The 19,218-nt window shown below is 43.7% G+C and overlaps 1 protein-coding gene across 2 annotated transcripts in view; it reads left to right on the top strand.

The window, feature by feature from the left end:
• OMA1 (OMA1 zinc metallopeptidase) overlaps positions 1-19,218 on the top strand; it is a 435,938-nt gene that overhangs the window by 10,683 nt on the left and 406,037 nt on the right. For both annotated transcript variants that reach the window (XM_069232569.1, XM_069232568.1), the window contains exon 2: positions 17,103-17,613. In XM_069232569.1, coding sequence (XP_069088670.1) covers positions 17,120-17,613 — 494 coding nt within the window. In that variant the 5' untranslated portion in view covers positions 17,103-17,119. The remainder of the gene's footprint in view (positions 1-17,102; positions 17,614-19,218) is intronic.

Genomic DNA, 19,218 nt, shown 5'->3' with positions numbered 1-19,218 from the left:
TAGAGGTTTTTGGGTGCTGCTGAGGACTAGGAGGGACCAGGATGTTGACTTTTGGAGGAGGAGACAGAGGGGGCACTCAGCAACTCAGAGAGCCCTCACAGAAGCAGGCAGCACCCGCAGAAGTACCCCAACAGGCACTTAGAAGAAGAGTGAACCTGAGTCCATGTGAAGTTACAAAAGGGGGTCCCACAACGTTGGAGGACAACTCAGAAGGTTGTGCACTGCAGGACGGAGTGCTGGGGACCCAGGAAAGGCAGTGCACAAAGGAAATCCTGGAAGAGTGCACAGCAGTCGGAGCAGCTGCAAATCACACAGTACACAGCTTTGCAGTCTAGCGTGGGGAGGCAAGGACTTACCTCCACCAAACTTGGACTGAAGAGTCACTGGACTGTGGGAGTCACTTGGACAGAGTTGCTGTGTTCCATGGACCACACTCATCAGGATGAGAAGGGACCCATAGGACCAGTGATGCAGTCTTTTGGTGCAGGGGGAAGATTCCGTCGACCCACAGGAGATTTCTTCGGAGCTTCTGGTGCAGGGTGAAGGCAGGCTACCCCCAGAGCATGCACCACCTGGAAACAGTCGAGAAAGCCAGCAGGATTAGGTGCTACAATGTTGCTAGTAGTCATCTTGCTGCTTTGTTGCGGTTTTGCAGGCGTCCTGAGCAGTCAGCGTTCGATCCTTTGGCAGAAGGTGAAGAGGGAGATGCAGAGGAACTCTGGTGAGCTCTTGCATTCGTTATCTGAAGAATTCCCCAAAGCAGAGACCCTAAATAGCCAGAAAAGGAGGTTTGGCTACCAAGTTAGGAGGATTGGCTACCAAGAGAGGTAAGAGCCTATCAAAAGGAGCCTCTGACATCACCTGCTGGCACTGGCCACTCAGAGCAGTCCAGTGTGCCCCCAACACCTCTGTTTCCAAGATTGCAGAGGCCTGGGACACACTGGAGGAGCTCTGGGCACCTCCCCTGGGAAATACTGGTCAGGGGAGTGGTCACTCCCCTTTCCTTTGTCCAGTTTCGCGCCAGAGCAGGGCTGAGGGATCCCTGAACCAGTGAAGACTGGCTTACGCAGAGATGGGCATCATCTGTGCCCATTAAAGAATTTCCAGAGGCTGGGGGAGGCTACTCCTCCCCAGCCCTTCACACCTATTTCTAAAGGGAGAGGGTGTAACACCCTCTCTCAGAGGAAGGAAATCCTTTGTTCTGCCTTCCTGGGCCAGGGCTGCCTGGACCCCAGGAGGGCAGAAACCTGTCTGAGGGGTTGGCAGCAGCTGCAGTGGAAACCCCGGAAAGGCAGTTTGGCAGTACCCGGGTTCTGAGCTAGAGACCCAGGGGATCATGGAATTGTCCCCCCAATACCAGGATGGTGTTGGGGTGACAATTCCATGATCTTAGACATGTTACATGGCCATTTTCGGAGTTACCATTGTGACGCCATACATAAGTAGTGACCTATGTATAGTGCACACGTGTAATGGTGTCTCCGCACTCACAAAGTCCGGGGAATTTGCCCTGAACGATGTGGGGGCACCTTGGCTAGTGCCAGGGTGCCCACACACTAAGTAACTTTGCACCCAATCTTCACCAGGTGAAGGTTAGACATATAGGTGACTTATAAGTTACTTAAGTGCAGTGGTAAATGGCTGTGAAATAACGTGGGCGTTATTTCACGCAGGCTGCAGTGGCAGGCCTGTGTAAGAATTGTCAGAGCTCCCTATGGGTGGCAAAAGAAATGCTGCAGCCTATAGGGATCTCTTGGAACCCCAATACCCTGGGTACCTCAGTACCATATACAAGGGAATTATATGGGTGTACCAGTATGCCAATGTGAATTGGTAAATTTAGTCACTAGCCTGTTAGTGACAAATTTGGAAAGCAGAGAGAGCAGGCAGGGCCCCAGTGACACATGGACTAAAACAACATACATACAGTGAAATATGGGGGTAACATGCCAGGCAAGATGGTACTTTCCTACAATTAGCATCTTCCATTTATGGACGATGCTGGCAAGTAATCAAGAACTCCCCCCCCCCCCCCCCCCCCCACTGCTTCTCTACACAGATTCATCCCCAGAGATGTCCCTTGCCTCCAGTTATTTGTGTCTCGGCTGCTGCTGCACCTCCCTTAGGTCACTGACAACAACCTCACCAAGAATTTGAGGTCAGCGGTCACATAAGTGCTTGCACCACTCCAATTCAGCCCCCAGGGTAAATACGCCCTCACACTTGCCTGACTAGCACCCACCTATTTTTTCACCTTGTAACTGAAAACTGCAATTCAGTAACCTGCTGCCTTACTGTGCTATCCCACAATATTTTACACATACTCCATTCTGGGCCAGGTCAACACACCACTTTGTGAGACAAGTAGGTTTGCTTGCTTGATCCACAGCACAACAAAGCCGTATGATGAAAGAAAAGAGATGTAGTGATAGCGACACCACATGAACTATTTGTGGGTGGTCCTCATTTTGCACTCAGCATAATTGGTCACCAGTTGCAAGTGGTGACCTGCTATACTGGGAAGGCATTTCAACCAAAGACAACTCAGTTTGCACACTGCACACGATCCACCACCCTCCTAGAGATAACCATACATTAATTTAACAAATCATGGAGATCATATGTCCTACAACAGACAATGCAACAACCATGTTTTTCTTGGTGATTTCAACATCACTGGAACAACACGAGTGTCCTGCTAATGAACTATTTCAATGCCTTCCTCCATGACCTCAATTTGACTCAAGCCTGCATTAGCCCTACTCATAATAAAGGAGCCACCTTAGATTTCGTCATAGCTAAGTAGAACACCATCCAAATTAAGACTATCCTACCATGCAGCTGGACCACCACCACTGCATCACCTTCTCCATAGCTGAAAGGACTACTATCTCCAAAGGTCAACCAGTGAAAAACAAACATTGGGTTAGCGACACCTGTAGTATCAATCAAGGCAATCTGTCTGTTATCAGTGACAATTTTCTGTCCCCTCCCACCAATATGTTTTACACAGAAGACCTCACAGAGCACTATATTAACTGTATGTCCAACATCATGGAATCCATTGCCCTCAAACAATTAAAGAGAGTCCCAATCAAAAGATCTAACCCATGGTTCAACTGTAGCCTTAATGAGGAACGCTGCTCCCTCAGACTTGCAGAAAGACCTTGGAAACTGACCCCTTCTCCGATGAACCTCAGACTTCTGCAGCGAAGACAGAGCGCTTATAATAGGTGCATTAGAATTTCTAGGCCATCATATTTCCAACAACTAGACAGAACTGTGAACCTACCCAAAAAACTGTTTGAAATTGTCAAAAACCAAACAAACAGGAAACACAATTTCCTTTCTTCAGACAAAACTCTTCCAAATTGCAAAACATTTGCCTCCTTCTTTTTTGAGACAGCCAAGTTATTTGACAATGAAATCCAGAAAGCTGTGAAACTCTTACCGATTGAAGTCCCACCACACCTCATCCCCATCTCTCATTAAAAATGCCCTGGAAGTCATCTCCATAAACCTAAAATCAATGCCTCATGATTCATCTTTCCGAGCTTTGATGAAAGTGACATCTTAAAACTACTGACATCCCTAATGTACTCTAACCATTTCAACAGCCCTCTTCCCTCCAAACTCCTCAATGAGACTAAGCACCTCTTGCTCTATCAGCTGTGTTTGACACGATCAAACATGAGATTCTCATAAACCTCTTAGAATTCCGGATTGGTCTCTCTAGTACTGTATTAAAAGGGTTCTCCTCATTCTTACACAATAGACCTCAAAGAGTTCTGATCAACCACGCCCTATCTCACCAGACGCCAGTCACGATTGGCGACCCCAAAGGCTCAAATCTTTCCACCGCCCTGTTCAACATGAACATGAAACCCCTGACCAAAATCCTCAAACTCTCTTAACATCTCCTACCATTTGTAGGCTGATGATACGTAACTTTACATGCAAATTTCCTCACCTGAAGACATAAGCACCCTCAATAACTCTTTGATAAAATCACAACAATGGCTGACTCGTAACCACCTCAAACTTAACACACTAAAAACCAATTTCTTTTAATGTCTCTGCTTTCTAACATCAGAGAATGTCTCACACATCTTACAGCCTTGAACTGTAACCCACATATCATTGAATCAGCAAAATCCCTAGGAATATCCTGGACAATAACCTCTCCATGCAGAACCACATCAGCGCCTCCACCAGTGGGGCCAATCACCAATGTCACTCACTAAGGAAACTGAGACCTTTTCTTTCCACTGCAAATGGCAAAACAGCAGTTCAAGCACTTGTGATCTCCAAACTAGACAATGGGAGTACTGAAAATAAACTAGCACCTCTGAAGGCTATCCTGAATGCGGGGGCTCAGCTCATCACTGGCTCGAAAAATGTATCATTTAACCCCTGCCCTCCAAACATTGAATTGGCTACCTTACCCCCAGAAAACCTAGAAGCGAGCCTTCTCTGGAATTGTCCCAAAATATGGTACTTCTTTCCTCCTGAGACCAGGACCAACCCTTCAGTAAACCCCTTGAAGAAAGAAATAAAACTGTTATTATTGAATAGTTTCCTTCCCCACTGATGCAATAGCTTTCTCAGCCTTACCGCCATGAATATAGTTGCTCCTCATAACTTTCTCCTTGTTGCTTCCCATGTTTGGCATTGTCTCGATTATCTTTATGACCTTACCTATTGTGGTCTTCGCTTATCTTCCTCTCATCACCACTTATATGTGTTCTGCATTATAACACCATTCACCCGAAATGGTGTTGTTCGGGATATCACCCCTGAGATTCTATGTTTACCTTTTTGTAATTCTCTGTTATTTTCCCATTGCACAGTGCTCCGTTACCAGAGATGGTCTTGTTCTTATTATATAAAACGTTATAAATATAAATAAAAATATTGCAGGCTATTGATCAAAAAGCCTGCATACACATATATATATATATATATATATACAGATATGTATATAGTGGCGGTCATCACTAGGTAGTTATAGTTAGGACCATGTTTCCTTATGAAAAGCGTTTTTTGACTTGCCTATATCTCCTATATCTTTGGCACCATTAGACGAATCTTCACAAAAGTTTCCAAAAAAAAGTGGGCCAGTGATTCTTGGTGCGCATAGAAAGTTTCAGTGTGACCCGTCAAGTGGGGACTGAGAAAAAAGGGGCTAAAAAAAGATGCGTTTCCATTGTTAATTCCCATAGGATCTGTCAACATGTCTATAGCCCGAACCGCTGGACGAAATTACACCAAATTTGGCAGAAATCTAGCTATTGGTATGCAGATTGTGCTTTTTGTTAATTGGTGTAAATCCGTTCAGTAGTTTTTGAGAAATGTAGAAAAATTCTAATTTGTGGGTCTCTGGCTGCGAAGTATTTGTGAACAAAGACAAGCTTGGTCATAGAAATACATAGCTCTGACTGGCTGCCAACACTTCAAATCAGGAAGTGTTGGCAACTATCTTGGGACTCTGATTCAGCTGAGTCGGAGTAAAAAAAGTAAAAAAAAAAAATCAGGGGCCAGGGTAGAGACACACTGACCAACCCCTTAGCTCTGAAGGAGGGGAGGGAGATCAGCAAAAAAGCATTTAAAAAAAAAAAACTTTTTGGGCACAAATTCATGATATTCGCGAATTTGTGGCAAATAAAAAAAAAAAATCCAATGCGGGCTCCTACGCTTGTGTTTCTTGTAGGCCCCTGGGTGGGCCAAGTCCCGGTGGCATCAAAAATATTTGAAGCTGCAGCCAAGCCACAGCAAAACATCAGGTTTTGACAGCGGGACCTTTAAAGCAGGTACTGTTGTCAAAATCTGAAGCTTTCATCTCTGTCAGGGGACAAATATTAAACGCTTCAGCAAGCAGGGAGCTATGAAAGCAGCTCCCTGCTTGCTGAAATAGTGGTACTGCGAGGGAAGCCTTAAGAATTCCCGCATAATGCCAGGTAGCCCGTAATGACTTTTTTATTTGAAAAAAATATGTTTTTAAAAATAATTAAAAATATATATTTATATGGGGACCAAGGGGAAGTTGAGTGCTCCCTCGTGGTCCCAGAAAACTCATAAAGGGCTAAAAAAAAAAAAGTCATAGCTCAGCTTTGGGGGTTTGAGTCCAGCTGGACTCCATTCTTTTATAACAAATTATTATATTTAAAAGAAAAAAAATATATATATATATATTTTAAATTGGAGACAAATATCTAATTCCAAGTATCTCAGACATCAAAGTCTAAAAAACTTTATCTCCCTCTTACTTTTTCTCTCTCTTTCAATCAATTCTTACACTCATACACCCAAAGACACTCAAGCACCCTCCCACAGACCCACTCAGACGTTCATGCACCCACTCACAGACCCACTCAGACCCTGATGCACTCACTCACAGTCCCAGTCAGATCCTCATGCACCCACTGGGACCCACTCAGACAGTTTCGCACTCACTCACACACCCACTGAGACAGTTACACAGCCACTCACAGACCCACTGACACCCTAATGTACCCACTCACAGACCCGCGCACATACTGACGCTCCCACTAAAACACTGATGTACACACTCTCACACCCAGACAGACACTCTGACAGCCACTTTTACCCCCCAGATACAGCCTCTCACACCTATTCTCACACCAAGAGAAGCTGCAGCCAACTTCCGTCGTGCATGTGCAAAGGGCCGTACACAGCATCAGGTTGGGTGGTTAGGGGGGCTCGCTGGGACTGACTGCAGGCCAGCCCTTGCGGGCAACCCCTACTGCACATGGGATAAGGCCGGGCATGGTGCAAGGTTTGGTGCTTATAGCGGGTTGGCCTCAAGGCCTTCGATTGTGTGCTGCAGTGGTTGTATTCACGTATAGCAATGAAAATTACTATACGTTAAAAAAGCCAGTCACTGAAAAAACCATAGGTTACAGGAATGTTATAGTTAGGTTCTGAATTTACTCATATACAACCATCAAAATTCAGCAGTTATAGATACAGATACAGTTATTTTAAGTAGCTATAACTCGTGCCCTAAGGTATCTATAACTCGCACCTTCGCCATGCACAGCTAATTACTCCACATATTATATCATTGATGACATATTCTATGCCATCTTTCATATTCTCACTGCAACATTTTCGAAAAAATTGTTGATGAGACAACTCTGCATGGTGAAGGCACGAGTCATAGTTACCTTAGGGCGCAAGTTTTAGTTACTTGAAAAAACCCTAAACTATAATTGCTAAATTTCTGTGGTTTAGTATGAATAAATTCAGAACCTAATTATAACGGCCCTGTAACCTTTGTTTTTTTTCAGTGAAATATATATTGGATGAAGACTTAAACATACACCGATCCAGGGTAGATCACATTGTCTTGAGATTTGCTGAACATGGCTACACATTCAATTTAAAAAAGCAAAAAGTGCTTTTCTCAGTTGCTTCTTTGTAGGATTCAGGTTATTAAATGAGGATAAGTGCCTGGCACCACACTTCCTAGAGAAGTGTGCCCTATTACGCCCACTATACACTATTAAAATATTACAATTCTTGTTAGGATTTTTTAGTTTTGTCAGAACATACTTAGCAGATTATGCACAGTGCATTAAACCTTTGTGTGCATTAATTTATTAAGACTTTTCCAGTCCACATTGGACACCAGAACATACACAAATAGTAAGATCATTACAGAGGGACATACATGTGTCAACAAAACAATTGCGGTTGTCTGTATAATACCAGGTGCCATTGGGTTCACCTATGTCACATTCAATGATGGTGACACAGTGCCGCCTGCATATAAATCCCATCTATATTCCAATGCAGAAATATGTTTTGGATCCACTGAAAAATACTGACAGCAGTTCAGATGGCCGTCATAAAGGAAAGACCAATGGCTCAAAGGAAATGCATAATTGTTGTTACTCCCATCCAAGCCCTGGAGGCTGTCACAAAGGCCTGCATCCCTAACCCAAAAGCCTTACAATCTAGATGGATACAATCAGGCCACTTCCCTTACGGCTACTGATGTAGATTGTCTTTGACGCTACTTTACAAACTCACAAATTTCTCCAATATGAACAAAAGTACCTCATGTCCTGTAACACAATGCCTCTAGATCAGCATAAATTATAAATATATTATATATGCTGACTGTGCTGCCCAGCCTGCTATAGGCGCTAAATACCAATACTCTGCAGTCTGGGATTGCATGAGTAAGACAACGAAAGAAAAATATCTAGTTCCACAATTCCTTTAGGTACCAGACTGTCCTGTTCAGGTTGTCGTAATCACATTTCACCCCTGGACGTCAATTCATCGAAATGCCAGGGATAGCGGAAGTGACAGCACATGGCCTTTGACCTCCACTTCCATTCTCACACACACATACACACACATTCTCACTTACATACACTGTCTCACATAAACACACACTCACCCGCAAGCACACATGATATACATTTAAAAGCATTTTTTTTACTCACCTGACCTGCCATGGTAGTGCATATTCCAGCTAATTGTATTGCATTTTTATTACACTAACAGTGAATAATATATTATTATTCACTGTTAGTGTAATAAAGAAAACAAAAGACAGTGGAGCACAACTGATGTCTGTAAGGACAAGCTCCCACTGTGTTTCTGGCACTGAATTTGCAACCTCTGGGACCAGGGTTCGCGAAGGCAGTGCTAGGGGCAGCAAAGGGCAAGCCAGGGGTTGCAGCTCTGACCCCTAAATTACTTCCATGCTTCCACCCCGGTAAGGTTAGGGGTTTGAGCTGAGACACTGTGAACTAACCAGGAGTTGGCGACAACTTCTGATGGTGTGGATGCATTCTGCAGCTCTGTTGTCCTAATACACAGTCCTTTTATTTTAGTAGGAACCATACAACAGGAGTACAAAGCACCAGAAACACCTTATTTCTCTTTTTAAAGTCTGATGCCTTAAATCTTACACTGCTTTGTAACGAGACACCCCAAATTAACCAAAACGTAAGCCTGGTTGTTAAAACGTAAGTGGTATGCACAGAATAAAGCAGGCATATCTTTAATTACATAATGTGTGCGCACCTAGTTTGTTTTTCTGCTGAGTGCAACATTGTAGGTAATATACAACCTACTTTACTCTGGCAGTTCTAAGGGACAGTGTTAATGAGATGGTGTGCCTATGCCTTCATGCAAGACAAAATAATTATTTATTTCTGAAAACACTTTAAATATGATCTAGTCAATGTGCATTCTTTTCATACTGAAGCAGCGTTTGAACTGCATTGGCACCCATTTTCCTATTTAGTATTCTGTGATAAAATGACAAAGTGATGAGAAAATACGGATACAGAATGTGCTATGTAAAAGCAAACACTCTCCGTTTTGTTACAGCATAATTTAGTCACCCCTGCCTCATAATGTGGTTCTTCACTGTGAATAACTTCACCGGCCCTGATCATAGACCACATAAAGGTTTTTGGCAATCTCAAACTTCACCCTTTTTTACAGTTTGAAATACATAAAAACATTGACAAGGGAGAAAGCAGAGTTGTATTTCTCTTCCCTCGCCCCCCCCTCCATATTTGTTTTTTCATCTCTTTTGTGGTGGATCAAACTTTGTTGAGATAAAATATGTGTCACTCCACAAAAATGAGTGAAGGTGGGTTCCACCTACAACCACCGGCTCAAACCAAGTACTGGCAAAACTGGAGCACCTGCAGATGCGAGGTGACAAATAGTCCAGCATGCCCTTTTGCCCCCACGGGTGCAGGGTCAGATTGTGTTCAAGATACACTCGTACCTCGGCAGATAGCAGAGTGTGATGTAAACAGACTTCAGCTTAGAGGGACAACTCAAGAGTGCTGGCCGGGGGGGGCCCTGCGCTTCCAGGATCTGAGATCCTTTAGCAACACAAAAGGATGATGGACGGAGTCCTGAAACTTTTCACCCACTCACCCCCAGTCACAAATCTGGGTTTAATCCATTGTTATTTTGCTTACCATGCCACCCCAGTTTGGACCCAGCCATATGAAAATCAGTCTTGACCCCGTTCCCCATGGGAACAGTCCAACCTGAACTGCCAGGCCAGATCCTCCCTGGACCGGAACCAAGCATCCTGGGACCGGTTTCAGGGTATCACCCTTCATCAGCCAGGCTAGCTTGAATCCAGTGGCACAGTGAGCAAGGGACCCACGTCTGGGCATACCCTTTCCACTTAGGGCAACTTTAGCAACACACAAGGATGATGGACGAAGGGCTGAAACTTTTCCGACTTTGTGCTGCTAAAGGATCGGAGATCCTGGCAGAGTTGGCTGTTCCCTGGTGGCACAACCGCCAGGGTTGTAATGTGGTGGTTGGACCGACACATTAGCAGCGGTCCAGACCGCCACTGCGAGTGTGGCGGTCTAGAGACTGCCACACTCATAATCGGGTCCTCTGCCTGTGTCCATATTTCTTTTTCCGGTCACCATCTGTACATCACCTTGCCCTGGGTCATTTATAATGTCTTGGACGGTCTCTCCTCAGTGCTTTATTAGGTCTTGTCTGAAACATTTTGTGAGATATTTTGCTTACTTACAGGGTGCTTAGATCTTGGCCAGTGCTTACCATTGGTTGGCTTCATTGTCATTCTCACTCTCACTTTCTTTTTTTTCTTTTTTTCTTTTTTGTGGTCCTCACTTCCTCTTTGCGTGTTTGTCCCACCCCTGGAGCATAGCTCAGGTGCTGTTTACTTGCTCAATGTCTGTCCACTGGTCATGCCTTCAGAGCTAATTTTTTCTTTCATTTGCAGCACTCCATAACAAGGCAGGTGTTTGGAAGCCATGTGTCCCCTGTCCCTTCCTGGCCAGAGTTGTTGCTTGCCCCTTTCAGCGCTTTTGATTGCACTTTGCTCTCCTGTGGTATTGCTTGCCCCGTCATTGCTTACCCTATTGTTGTTGCTTGTCCCATCCTTCAACCCCCCCTGCATTGTTGCTTGTGCATTGTTGCTTGCCCCATCCCATGTTGTCGCTTGCCCTTCCCCATCCCCCTGAGTTGCTTCTTGCCCTATCTTCCTGCCTTCTTCTGTGTTGCTGATTACCCTCTCTCCCTGTTCCCTTCCCGTGTTGTTACTTGTCCCCTCCCATCCTCTCTGGGGAAAAAAAAGTACTATGGTGCACCATAGTGTTTTTTTAAAAACGTTTGTCTAACATTTCAGCCATGCTGCACAGCAGGCACATATACTATAGAACATGCCTAAAATACATTGACAAAGTCAATAACTCTTGCATTGGCATGACCTGCTGGGTATGCTAGTAAATGTGAAGTCAAAACCTTCAGGTTTGAAGTGCTGTGAATGGCACAGGACGTGAACTGGAAGGATTGGGGTATTCAGTGCTTTATTTTTGTGTTGCACGTAAATTGAAGAGCTTTTCCTGTGAAACACTAGCAGTAGACATGACGTTCCTAGTAGTTTTGCCTGCTTTATTTTTGCATCACATGCTGTGCCAAGCGTTCTCCCTGATCTGTGGGGCCAGGGGAATTTGTTGATGCTTTTTATCCTGCATTTCCAGGCACAGTTTACACTTGTTTTACGGATACCTTACAGGCATAAATGAAGCTTGTTTAATCCATCAAGATAGGTTTATGGTTGTGTTATAAATGGGTCTTTGGTTGGCAGTCAGTTTGCACTACGTCCAAGCAGGGACCCTCACTGTAGTCAGGGTAAGGGAGAAACATACCTAGGGTAACCCCTGCTCACCCCCTTGGTAGCTTAGCACATGCAGTCAGGCTTATCTCCAAGGCAAACTGTAAAGTATTTGTACCATAAAATACAGTAATGTAGTGAAAACACTACAAAATGGATATAACACCAGGTTAAAAAAAATAGCCAATATTTTTCTAAATCAAACAAGACCAAAACAACAAAAATCCAATGTGCACAAGTAAAGTTATGAATTTTTACAATAATAGAACCTTACTCCATAGAAAACCATGGACATGTTGTTGTTACACAAAATACCTGGTTTGCTTAAAAAATAAAGCCGTACGGGCGAGCGTGTGTCAGAAAAGTCAGCGTTGCAAGTGAGGTCATGCGTCGTTTCTTCTCCGGTCGGGTAAGTGATGCGTCCTTTTTCTTTCCTGCTAGAAAGTGATGCATCGATTTCCGGACGGGCATCGCAGGTCCTGGCAGGTTCACGTCAATTTTGACCCCCAGCGAAGTTGCGTGTGAAATCTGGCTGCACAAGGATGAGAATCCTCACTGTGTGGGGTTTGCGTCGATTTTAGTAACTGCAAGCGGGTGTTGCGTTGTTTCTGCAGCTGCGATGCAAGTGATGCGTCAAATTCACAGCTGCAATGCAGGTGGGGCACCGACTTCAACTATGATGCGGGTGGCCTGCCGTTTTTACAGCCGCATTGCAGGTGGTGCTTCAAAAGTTTCCCCACACAGCTCCTGTGCATGGATTTCCACCTTGGTTCCACCTGCTTCTACTTTCAAGGGCCCAGGGACTGTATAGGGCACCAATTGGCAGGGTAGGAGTCTCAGCAGAGAATCCAGGTGCTGGCCGAGGAAGTCTTTGATGGCCCTGAGACTTACAACCCAGAGGCAAGCTCAGTCCAAGCCCTTGGAAACACTTCACAAGCAGGAATATACCACAAAGTCCAGTGCTTGTCCTTTTTCAGGCAGAAGCAACAACTGCAGGCCAACCCAGCAAAGGACAGTTGCATGAAAATGGGCAGTAGTCCTCCTCCAGCTCTTCTCCTTGGTAGAGGCTCTTTTGGTTCCAGAAGTAATCTGAAAATCTGGAGTTTTGGGTCCACTACTTATACCTCTTTCCGCCTTTTGAAGTAGAAAAACTTCAAAGGAAAGTCTCTGTTGCTCAAAAAATCCTGCCTTTCCCAGGCTTGGCTCCAGACTCACACCAGGGGGTTGGAGGCTGCATTGTGTGAGGGCAGGCACAGGCTTTCAGGTGTAAGTGACCACTCCTCCCTCTGCATTAGCCCAAATGACCCATCAGGAAATGAAGGCTACACACCAGTTCCCTTTGTGTCACTGTCTAGAGGAGAGATACAAACAGCCCAACTGTCAGTCTGACCCAGACAGGGAATTCACAAGCAGGCAGAATGGTTTAAGCAAGAAAATGGCATTTTCAAACTACCAATTTAAAAACTAACCTTACCAAAAGACGTATTTTTAAATTGTGAGTTCAGAAACCCCAAACTCTAACTCCATCGGCTCCAAAAGGGAAACTGCACTTAAAAGTTATTTAAAGGCAGCATGTTAACCTATGAGAGAGATAGCCCTTGCAATAGTAAAAAGCAAATTTGGCAGTCTTTCACTGTCAGGACATGTAAGACACATCAGTACATGACCTACCTTTAATATACACTGCACCCTGCCCAAGGGTCTACCTAGGGCCTACCTTAGGGGTAGGGATATACATGTATAAAAAGGGAAGGTTTGGGCCTGGCAAGTGTGTACACTTAGCAGGTCGAGTTGGCAGTTTAAAACTGCACACACAGACACTGCAGTGGCAGGTCTGAGCCATGTTTACTGGGCTACTCATGTGCGTGGCACAATCGTTGCTGCAGGCCCACTAGTAGCATTTGTTTTACAGGCCCTGGGCACCTCTGGTGCACTTTACTAGGGACTTACAAGTAAATCAAATATGTCAATCATGGAGAAGTCAATTACACTTACAATTTACACTGGGAGCACTTGCACTTTAGCACTGGTCAGCAGTGGTAAAGTGCCCAGAGTACCAAACCAAGCAAGAACAAAGTCCAGCACACATGCAAAACACAGAATGCAGAGGCAAAAAAAGACAGGAGAGACTACGCCAAGGATGCCAGGTCTAACAGGCTGCAAGTGGCTTTGCAATCACTCACAATATTTATTTCTAAATCATTCTCCGAATTCCTCAAATACTTACCCTACCCAATTTATATTCTTCACATACCACCCTACTCAAACATCCTTTTGCAGGTATAGTAGTGAAACCAATTTGATTGTTTGATTTATTTGATCTAGAGTAGGATGGCTGTAATTAAGATATTTTTAATTCATCCATTATTAATAGCTGTTAGTTGTGCTTTTTATGTCACTTTTGTGGGTCCCCCTTAGAGCAATTAAGATGCGTCACTTGCCTAGTTACAATTCTGTGACCTGGTCGCATAAATTAATTGTGCTTCTTTAGGCCATGTGGTGAAATTCTGGGCAAACTTCACGTGAGGTACTCCCACATATTTTACTCGGAGCACAACATCACTCTGAAAAAGTTTACTTATAAATAATTAAGATTTCACAGTATTGGCATATCAGTCAAGTTTCCAAGTAAATGTGCAACTAGCTGCTTTATGTCAGGTTTCTTCTTTATTGCATTCTGGGTTTTGAGGCCCTTGTTCTATTATGCTTTAAACAAGAGTACAAGATCCAGAATACAAATAAAACAGGAATTTTCGCTTTTTCTTGCAGTGCTTGTTACAAATGCTGAACTGCATTACCAAAAACTAAAATGTTGAAGAACATTAAAAAAAGAGAGAAAATCTTACAGCAGCATAATGAAGTATGTACACTAGCGTCCAAGGCTGATTTGCAAAAGGTTGGTTCCTGTGTGAGGTGGCATGGTGGGAAAATGATGGACTGTGATGCAGACCCAGGTTGTTAGAGTACGATGGCTATGCCCAGATGCGGATCCGTGCTCACTGAACCATAGGATTGAAGCATATGATTGAAGCTACACCCTGCTAACAAAGTCCAAACATGCCAAAACCGGTCTTGGGTTGCTTGTTTTCCATTCGGATGGAATTTGGCCTGATAGTTCCTAGTTCAGAAGGACCAAAACTGATACTGCTGGTTCCAGTCTGAGGAGGCATGTTGGGCAAAATAAGTGATGGCCTGGAATGCGGCCCAAGTAATTACATGTAGCTGAGATTAACTCAAGTATTCCAGCCATCACTTTTTTGTTGTTGTTTGTTTTCATACTACATCATGACGTGACAGCCAGTCTGTTTTTTGGCCCGAAAGTGATAATGTATTTGCGTGCAAATATTAACAGGCATCATCCATTTTTTCTTTTATTTTAATTTATTGTTCTGGGATTGTGGACACCCAACATAGACTGGTAAAGTTACAGCTACCAAGCCCTTCTAAAAATATATTTTTTTTAAAGACAGGGAGTGGTGCAGGAACAACAGAGGATTTGCTGGGGGAAGCAAGTCAATGACGAGTGGACAGGGAGAGGCGGGACAGAAGCATAATTCAGTTGAGCTCTGCTGCCAGAGCACATGTTTCATTAAGGAGACTCGTTCCCTTCTCCTCTTCCTCTTGCTGAGAGTCTGCATCGGCTTGCTGTGTTCAGGGAGGCAAAGTTGCAATCTAAATATTGTCCTTTTAGGCACAGTTAGTTTACTTAATGCTCTCGGAGTGGTGAATAAGAGTAGGGTGTACAATTTAGGAAACATTCCTAAGAAACATGGTAGAATTGTTTGTCTTTTTCACATTTCTAGTAAGCCTAATGATTGCAATGTTTTATATTTCTGGTGGTCACGATGCATTTAGTAAGTAGCAAGTTAACAACAATAAATGTTTTTTTAACATACATTGTGTCATTATTAGTACAGCTGCTTGAAAGTGATATTCTAAGCAGGAAATGTGGGATTCCCGATTACCACCACTGTCTTCCTGAAAACAAAGGGACTGTTTGTTCACAAGAAAACACCTCTCCTCCATGAGACTGGGGAGGGTGTGGGTGTCCAGTTCACCAGATTCACCTTCATTACATATAATATACATATACATATGTCCTTAAGTATTAGGATTAAGGGTAGTAAATCAGTAAACTTAGATTATCCTCCTAAAATACACAACAGTGCGCAGACAGAGGGCTGGGGGACACGACGGACACACAAAGTTGGATTAAAGTGGAGAGCGTGAGGAAGTGAGAATGCAAGGGGGGACGCAACACATGAAAAAGAGACAAAGAAAATAGATGCACTCCCAAGGAGGTTTGAAAGCAAAAGGAAAAATAAGTATTTCCCTGAATACAGTGGAAGGGTTTAAGTCATCCAATCAAAATGATGGTGAAGAAGCTATGCTCCAGGGCTCCGACAAATACAAGAAGAGGAAGGAAAACGATTGAATAAGAAGCAAGCAATTGAAATTGACAAGGGAACAAGTCAATGATAACTAACAGTCAGACTCAAAATCCACTGCAAGTATTGGTATTGTACACTGTTGGTCTTTCGACAACGGACAGCTGTCTGTAAGTGAGACCTGAAAACGTGAACTGGAGCTGCTAGTCATGCAATGATCTGTGAAACCTGTGAAAGATGTAGAATTATTGACTATTCTAATCCTCCTCTGCCACATTAGAGACAACATGTTACTTTTGTCTAATCATTGGGAAATGTATGGAAAGTGACTGACATTGACATTGAAGGGATCTGCAAATTAATCAATTTACTGTGGGGCATACACATGGGGGAATCACAATAAGTTAGAATGTGACAGAACACTGTGAAGAAACTTTGAAGGTTAGAAACTCCTCACAGTGGTCTGGTTACTCACTGTCCTGGCTAACCCCTCCTAAACCCCATCTACACCCATCAGAGCCTTCCACATTCCTGACCACAGGCACACGGTAGCACAAGGTAGCACAGCTCTGCTGCTGAGGCAGTGGGGGAAAGCTGCTTGGACTACATTATGTGCTGATTTTGGCCCCTGCAGAGAGCCTGTGCTGCTTCTTTGCCCAGGCAGGTCTTTTCTCTTTTCCAGTTGCTTGCTTCACTCTGCAGCATGCCATAGGTGACACAAGCCCTGCCAGGGATCATTGGTTCCCGAATGGAAATGGAGGGTGTGACCTGTCCAGTTTGTGTTTAGGGGATAGCTGGTGTTGAACAGAGTGTGGTGTTTCCCTCTACCTTGCCAAATCTATTACATTGGCAAATGTTAGTTTTTAATTTTTAGTTGGCCAAACGTCAGTACTTTTCCTCTGGTCCTCTATTAGCTCTCCCGACTTGTCATCCCTTCCTACCTGTTAGGTCTCTTGCACCTCAGTAGATCAGAGTTTATCCCAGGATAATAGTCTCCATTGCTGCCTCCATCTCTTAAATAATCCTGATTTGTTGTTTTACTATTTCAGACTGAAGAAGCATAAGAATGGGACCTATCTGCATTCAACAGCTTGGAAATATAAAGCGAGCTTTCTTTCGCTTAGGCCCTTCGTTGAACGTGGGAAAATGTTCTCGTCTTCATTGCGTTACCTCCGAAGTGTCGAGACGATATCTCCAAAAAATGACAGGCCCTTTTCACAGTAACCAGCAGCAGAATGCAAGCACCAGCAGGGTATTTTGTGATGAACTCAAGCAGTTACTTTCAAATCCAAAACTACCTCCAAGTTATACCAGTATACCGCTGGGTATGATTACATATAACAACAGTAGAAGCCACAGATTCTTGTCCTCACTGACTGGCAGACATACTCCACCACTAAACGCCCACCTTCAAATGGGACTTTATGGTGCTTTGGCTTCAAAAGGTTTTCAGATCAGCCGTCATATCCATACCTCACCGCGAGCAAATCTCCTGATACCTCCTCAAGTGTGGCTGCTCCTCAAACCAGCACAGAAACTCTTTGCAATCATCATTGGCAGGTGACAGACCTACTTCTTTATGTTGTGAATATTTGTATGGAATTGTACCAGTGTTTTAAATGGGCTGGTACTGAGTACCAGCACTTTTTCATTTCTACTTTTGAGGACCGTAACTTCTTCTCAGGAAAAGAGAGTACCAGCACTCAGTGTCGGACTGGGCTGTAGAGCAATCGGATAGTACCGAGGGGCTAGTGTGACAGGTCAGTACTTGAGACGGTTTTCTTGAGTATTGTGGGCCTCTTTTTTGATCTAGTGAGGCGGTTTTTTACTGTTGATTCCCATTATATTACTGCAAACATTGGCAGTAGGAAGCACAAATGCATGCATACCTTGCAAAAAACCTTTACAATGTCTCTTTACAAGTTCAAATCTGCCCTATGTGCAAAGGTGAGAAATTTATTTAGCTATTTGATTCGCTAATAAGGGCCACTTCTGTTTTGGTGCCGGGTCTATTTTTTGTCCCAGTCGGACCTTGCCGGTACTCATTGGGGCCAGGCCTTGATGAACGTTGTGCCTTGCTTGTTATCTCATAGCTCAGCAGCACCCCCAACACTCGAAGTCAGCAAAGCAGGGGTGTGGCAGCAGAATATTTGGTTTATTCTTAGATGTTGCACACTGGAGAAAGAGAGGTGACTGTAAAACCTAATGGGTGGGGGTGTGGGACGCATTGTTCAGGGCAGTACAGCTTTTTAGCAGGCTCTTTGTTTGTTTTACATGACTGAAAATCTGAACCCCTCAGCAATTTAAATTAAACAAATTTACTTGAACATAAATCCCTGTCCTCTGCAACTCTTTTTTTTTAATATACTCAAACAAAAAAGACTTAAAAGACAAAATAAATGTTTTCTTTTTTCTTTTTTTCTTTTTTACAAAGTGGTTTTGTGCCTTTGAAAACCGGCAACTTCTTGCTTCACATGGAAAGTCAGATATAAACCAAGTGTGACAGAAGGCTCCATGGAATGTATGGTACTTTCAGACACTTCTGGATTTTAACTGTCAGTGCTTTTGCATTTTGGGACTTGTAGGTTCCTTTTCTCATTATAGAAAAGTTATTTTAACAATTACATCATGCAAAGCTTTGATGGCAAAATCGGAGACTGGTTGAACATACATGTAACATAAAATGGTGCCACCTGGGAGCTACCAAGCCCCTGTCAATTTATTTTTTGGACGTACAATCACAACATCCATATAAACAGATATCAATAATGACTTTAGTTTTGGCTTTTCTTCACAGTGAACAAGGATTCATTTCACTGCACTGCTTATGGCATAGGCTCTGGGCATTCATCTAGGCAGTCAGTGCATCCTTCTATGTCTTTGCATCTGTTTAGACAAGGGACAGGCTCCATCCTGGCAGAGTATGTGTCCTCCACTCCAGAGGCCCTTCTAGGCTGAAATATTGTGCACAATTTGGCTAATGCACTTCTGAATCAATTCTTATCAAAGGATCCACTAACCATAACATTGTTTTAAGGTTAATGTGCTTGCTGGAAAGCACAACACACAACAGATTACTTTTTGTGTAGATAGCTCGTTTGCTTACTGTTTTTGTTGCAAAGATGCTTTTATTACCCCATAAGTTAAAATCATTGACATATAGCT

This window comes from Pleurodeles waltl, chromosome 4_2 (genome assembly GCF_031143425.1).
Source record: "Pleurodeles waltl isolate 20211129_DDA chromosome 4_2, aPleWal1.hap1.20221129, whole genome shotgun sequence".
NCBI lineage: Eukaryota > Metazoa > Chordata > Amphibia > Caudata > Salamandridae > Pleurodeles > Pleurodeles waltl.
Note: the sequence above shows the minus strand (reverse complement) of the source record. Positions and strands in the feature narration are given on the sequence as shown.